Source organism: Sus scrofa, chromosome 10, assembly GCF_054392235.1.
Source record: "Sus scrofa isolate SSC_HxYL_T2T_F1_AM1 chromosome 10, Sscrofa_HxYL_maternal_Yorkshire_Landrace_v2.0, whole genome shotgun sequence".
In the NCBI taxonomy this organism is placed as follows: Eukaryota; Metazoa; Chordata; class Mammalia; order Artiodactyla; family Suidae; genus Sus; species Sus scrofa.
In genome coordinates, this window is record NC_139392.1 from 58,609,484 (window position 1) to 58,615,483 (window position 6,000).

At 45.5% G+C, this 6,000-nt stretch overlaps 1 protein-coding gene across 23 annotated transcripts in view; it reads right to left on the bottom strand.

The window, feature by feature from the left end:
- Window positions 1-4,211, bottom strand: part of LOC146399449 (uncharacterized) — a 149,214-nt gene extending 145,003 nt beyond the window's left edge. For all 23 annotated transcript variants that reach the window (XM_084979922.1, XM_084979924.1, XM_084979911.1 and 20 more), the window contains exon 1: window positions 2,508-4,211. In XM_084979922.1, the coding sequence (XP_084836048.1) occupies window positions 3,620-4,114 (495 nt within the window). In that variant the 5' untranslated portion in view covers window positions 4,115-4,211 and the 3' untranslated portion in view covers window positions 2,508-3,619. The remainder of the gene's footprint in view (window positions 1-2,507) is intronic.
- Between the last annotated feature and the right edge of the window lie 1,789 nt (window positions 4,212-6,000).

Genomic DNA, 6,000 nt, shown 5'->3' on the forward strand with positions numbered 1-6,000 from the left:
ACTTCTGTTTCTTCTCTCTTTATTTATTTATGTATGTATTTATTTATTTTATCTTGGGGCTGCTCCCTCAGCATATGGAAGTTTCAGGGCCAGGGACCCAAGACACTGCAGTGACATCAGATCCTTAACCAACTGAGCCACAAAAGAACTCCCAATACCTCTGTTTCTTGATTTATCTAATTTTAAAGTTACCAATTGACTTCCTACTATAAAAAGTGGAGATGCAGCTCTCTTACTAACCCTTTTCTTCCGTCATCCCATCCTCTAAATATAGCTATACCACTGTATTTAGATAATGATCAGAATCTACATTAAGATGAGCATGTAATATTGTTCACTGCAAAGTAGGGTACTGTGCTTACTTTCCTTTTGTCACTCACTTTTTTGTTTTTCTTAAAGATTCGAATTGCTCTTCCCTTTTAAATATACCTCTACCTTCCCATTATCACAGCCTCGATATTTTTCAAACACTTGATCAAAAACTCCATCACAGGATTAAAGACCTAATGTTTAAAATATATGTTATAGAAGAAAATATAGGTGAGCATGTTTAGAACTTTCAGGTAGAAAAGATCTTCTTAAACATAAAACACAAACCATAGGGGAAAAGAGCAACATCATTTAATTCAGAGACAAGTAGGAGTTCAGGGTAAAGATGGCAATTAAACACACGCATTTATTTTCACTCCTTCCTGAGCCTCAGCTAAAACTATAGTGAATTTTTCTGGTGTGTGTATATATTTGTAAAGGCATCAACCCATAAAGACCCAAGTGGGAGGGGAGATAAAAGTAAATTTTCAGAAGATTTCTGCTTAGATAAGCAAATATTTCAATAAAAATAAGTACAAAGCATAAAATGAAATTATAAATTTGGAGGACTTCCAATGCCTTGTTCATGCACATAGTAAAAAAAAATTTACAGAATACTAATATGTCAATGTTTAACAATAAGACAATTAATAGCTTTTACTAGGAATGTACAAACAAGAAAAAATTCTAAAAATCAACCATCTCCAAAATTTACAAAACCAACATTCCTGCAAACATAAAAACTTACTGTAATCCCTGGAATCCTGAATTTTCCTTTAGCTTATTTTAAATAAGTAATTCTCAGTGCCATCCAGAAAATCACTAATGCCATGCGGATTTTCGAGGGTTTTTTTGGCCACAACCCTGGCATGTGGAAGTTCGTGTGCCAGGGATTGAAACTTCACCACAGTTGCAGCCTGCGCCACAGCTGGGGCCAGGCCCGATCCTTAATCTGCTGTGCCACATGGGAACTTCCACTGATACCATGTTTTAAATGATTTTAGCACTATGCCTTCTGTGAAATGATAACATGTGTGTGCACGTGCATACACACACTTCACACACTTATGAAATAGTGGACCAGCTCCTTCTTGTCAATGTTACCCCAGTATCTGAAGCCTCCTGCTTCCCCTGATTCATACCTTCTTTGTGAATCCTTTAAGGATCTCTTTGACACAAACGTCAAGGAGGGATGGGGCTAGTAAGATCTCCCAGAAATACAGCTAATAAAAATCTCTTAACAACTTTAGTCATATGAACGAGAAACTAATTCCAAACTAAACAAGATTTCTTAACACTCTACTCCCTCCATGGCACCTGGGCCACACTTTGGCTAGCCGCTCTTTCATTCTTTTCCTCCTTTCCAATCCTAATTGTTTTTTTTTTAATTTAAGTATAGTTGATTTACAGTGTTTATCAGGTATTTCATTCTTTACTCATCCATCCACGCTTTAGAGTGACATGATCACCAATGACGGGATTTTTCTTTTGACATTTTCCTTTTAAAAATTAAAAATGAGGCGTTCCCGTCATAGCTCAGTGGTAACGAACCTGACCAGGATCCATGAGGATGCAGGTTCGATCCCTGTCCTCGCTCAGTGGGTTAAGGTACAGTGAGCTGTGGTATAGGCTGCAGACACAGCTTGAATCTCACGTGGCCATGGTGTAGGCCAGCAGCTGTAGCTCCAATTCAACCCCTAGCCTGGGAACTTCCATACGCTACAGGTTCGGCCCTAAAAAGCAAAAATAGGAGTTCCCGTCGTGGCGCAGTGGTTAACGAATCCGACTAGGAACCATAAGGTTGCGGGTTCGGTCCCTGCCCTTGCTCAGTGGGTTAAAGATCCGGCGTTGCCGTGAGCTGTGGTGTAGGTTGCAGACGCGGCTCGGATCCCGCGTTGCTGTGGCTCTGGCGTAGGCTGGTGGCTACAGCTCCGATTGGACCCCTAGCCTGGGAACCTCCATATGCCGCGGGAGCGGCCCAAGACATAGCAAAAAAAGACAAAATAAATAAATAAAAGCAAAAATAAATTAAGTAAAATTAGAAATGGGTTTTATAGGGCACCAGCACAGCACCACTGCCAAACTTGGCAAGCACCTTATGCCTTGCTTTATGGCACAGGAAGATCAGGAGGACTGGGTCTACACTTGCTATTTATGAAAGCTCAAAATTAGTTTGCTTTCTAGCTTTAATCATTTACCTGTGAAAATGTCTTCAGCTTCAGCTGACTTCTTTTGTGAGGATCTTTTTCTTTCCCACGTCCAGGTGTTATTTCTCTTCGTATTTGGAGACAAAGTGATTATGTTTTGTTTAAAATAATCCATGTTTCTGTCCTCTGTCGTTCATCTTGACCAGTGAATTACCATTTTTACAGTGCTGAAGTTGCCAAACCTTTTTCTGGTGCCTATATTTGGAATTATTTTAGTGGTGGCTATTGTGCAATTCCCCTACCAGAGTTTGTGTTAGCTATGCCAAGAAACTGAAAACTTCATTTTCTTCAAGTCATCCATCTCTCAGTTGGTGACAAACCAAAACACCCTAAGAAAACTCTGCTGCCATGTTCTCTAAGACTTTTGCTCTCAGAGTCATGTATTGTGCTAATAATAACCTTCACTCTAATATTAAATGAATAATGAACTCCACTTGTAATTACTGAGCAGCGGGGGCCAATTTCGGTTCAGAATACCCCCAACGGATGTGAAATTCCACTTGGGCTTATTGCCCGACTCCGCCACCAGGAGGCAGCATCGTCGCCGCGGTCCTAGCTCCTCCACAAGCAAGCAGGCTAGTGGGTTGAATGTTAAAATTCTTTCCTTCATCTTTCTGGAATCAGTTGTTTTTTTTGTGTGTTGTTGTTGTTGTTGTTTTAATTATCTTTATCATCTGTCCTCAAATGTGTCTCATGCTAGGCCAGAGGTCTAGGATTTTCCTGTGTCCATTGATGAACAGGACAAACTCGTCCGCTCTTGTCCAGGTGAAAGCACTTCATCTTCCAGCACTGAGCATCGCGCCGGGCACACAGGCTCTCAATAAACCTCCGTTAAAGAAACTTTTCTTAGAGTTGGCACCGTAAAAACATGGTTTAAGGTATCAATGAGGTGCGGATTATTTTTGCTGCGAAGGAAGTCCCCGAAGTAATGTGAGCTTCCTTCAGCCTTTAAGACAAACGTTATTTCACGTCTTCCACGCTGTGCGCCTTGGACTCAGGATACGTTGAGAATATTTGGGGTGGGGGAGACAGATACTCACGGACAAAACACGGGCCTCTGACTGCCCACTCGCCCCAGCCCGCCCCGCCGTGTACCCGTGGGTTCAGGGGCCCGAGCGGCGAAGATGTGGCAGGATGTCCGCTGTGCCCGGCCCGAGGTAACTGCCGCCCAGGGGTTTCCTGGGCCCACGCCGACCCCAGGTCCGCGAGGTTGCAGGTCCCACGCACAGCCCAGTCTCCCCTCCGCACGTTCCGCCCGCGCGCCGGGATCCGGGGCGGGACCCTTGGCCTCGAGACCTAGAACGGGGAGAGCACCAGAGGCCGTGCCGGGTCTGCAGATTTGGGGCCGGAGACCCTTCCCAACCTCTCGAGGGAGCCCGCGGGGTCCCGGCAGCACCTGGACCACACCAGAGCGTCCCTCGCCAGCCAGCGCGCCCCCATCCCTCCGGCCAGAGCCGCTCCCTCTCCGGAGCCGGCCTTCCCAGGCTGGGGCGCCCTCTGCAGGCCTGAGAGGGGAGATTACAGCAGGCACACACGTGGACCCAGAGCCACAGACAGCGCTCACACACACACACACAAACGACGGGCCCACCAGTCATGCCCAGCCCCACGGACACAGCTCCGGATATACACACTTACCCATTCAACAAATATTTATTGAGTATCTTATCAAGATCCTCTCGCTACAACCATTTATTCCCCTAGACTCCCCCACCCCAGCCCCATGGCCTTGGTTGACTTCCCAGGCTCAGCGGCTCCCTTCCCTGGCCAAAGGGCTAAAATGTCTTCCATCCAGGATCTCCTGGGGCATGGAGCCGGTCAGACCAGAGAGCAAGAAGACTGAGAGGGCTCCTGGGAAGAGTATGGTACCAGGCTGGGCTGAATTGCCCTGAGCTGGGAGATTTGTCCAGAGCTCGCACTGAACTAGGAACCCCACAAAGGCCACCTGGCTGAGAAGAGGGTAGAACTAGGTGCAGCACGGTGCAGTACATAGCACAGTGAGGACAGAAACTGTTTCAAACCCACCTGCCTGGTCTCCAACCCCCGCCCCCACCCCCACCCCCAGTGGATCATCTAAACCTACGCTATGGAGTTAGTGCCTTCCTTAAACTTTCTACCCATGGGGGCTGTGTCCTCTCCCTTTTTGCCATGACAGAGGGTACCATCATAATCCTTGACAGCTGCCACCCTCTCTGGTGCCTCTTCATCTCCCTGATCTGCCACTGTTAGGGAGCTCCAGGCCTCGGAACTTGACCTCTTCTATCTACACTCACTACCTTGAGAATCTCATTGTCTTCCGGTTTTGTTTTTTTTTTTTTTTTTTGTCTTTTTAGGGCCACGTCCATGGCATATGGAGGTTCCCAGGCTAGGGGTACAATCAGAACTGTAGCTGCGGGCCTACACCACAGCTACAGCAACGTGAGATCCAAGCCACGTCTGCGACATACGACACAGATCACGGCAACGCCAGATCCTTAACCCACTAAGTAAGGCCAGGGGTCGAACCCGAGTCCTCATGGATACTAGTCAGGTTCGTTAACCACTGAGCCACGATGGGAACCCCTAATCCTGTCTTATGATTTTAAATCCATATGGTCCCAAATTTTTATCTTTAGCTAGAATCTCTCTCCTGAACTCTAGACTCATACTACCAGCTACCTACTTAACATCTCCACTTGTATGCCAAAATGCAGCTTCATCTTAAAAAGTCAAAACAAAGGTCCCGGGGCAGGGGAGGATAAATTAGGAGTGTGGGATTAAAATATACACACTACTCTATAACAAATAGATAACCAACAAGGATCTACTGCATAGCACAGGGAACTATACTCAATATCTTACAATAACCTATAATGGAAAAGAATCTAAAAAAGAATACATACGTATATAAATATAACTGAATCACTTTGTTGTACACCTGAAACTAACACATTGTAAATCAACTCTATTTCAATCATTTCTTTTCAAAAACAAAAAACAAGGCTTCTGATCTCACAAACCTACTCCTCTGCAGTCATCCACATTTTGGTAAGTATAACTCCACACATGGCATTTCTAAACCCAAAAACACAGTATCCTCTGTCTCTCTTCTCATCTTTCTCTCATATCTGATGCTGAACCCCTCAGCAGAGCTTACTGGCTCTATTTTCAAGATATCTCCAGAGGAGTTCCCGTTGTGGCGCAGCGGAAACGAATCCGACTGGGAACCATGAGGTTGCAGGTTCGATCCCTGGCCTCGCTCAGTGGGTTAAGGATCCAGTGTTGCCGTGAACTATGATGTAGGTTGCAGACTCAGTTCAGATCCCACATTGCTGTGGCTATGGTATAGGCCAGTGGCTTCAGCTCCAATTGGACCCCTAGCCTGGGAACTTGCATATGCCACGGGTGCGGCCCTAAAAAGACAAAAGACAAAAAAAAAAAAAAAAAAAAAAGATATTTCTAGAATCTGACCACTTCTCACCAATTCCCAGCAACCTCAGGTCCC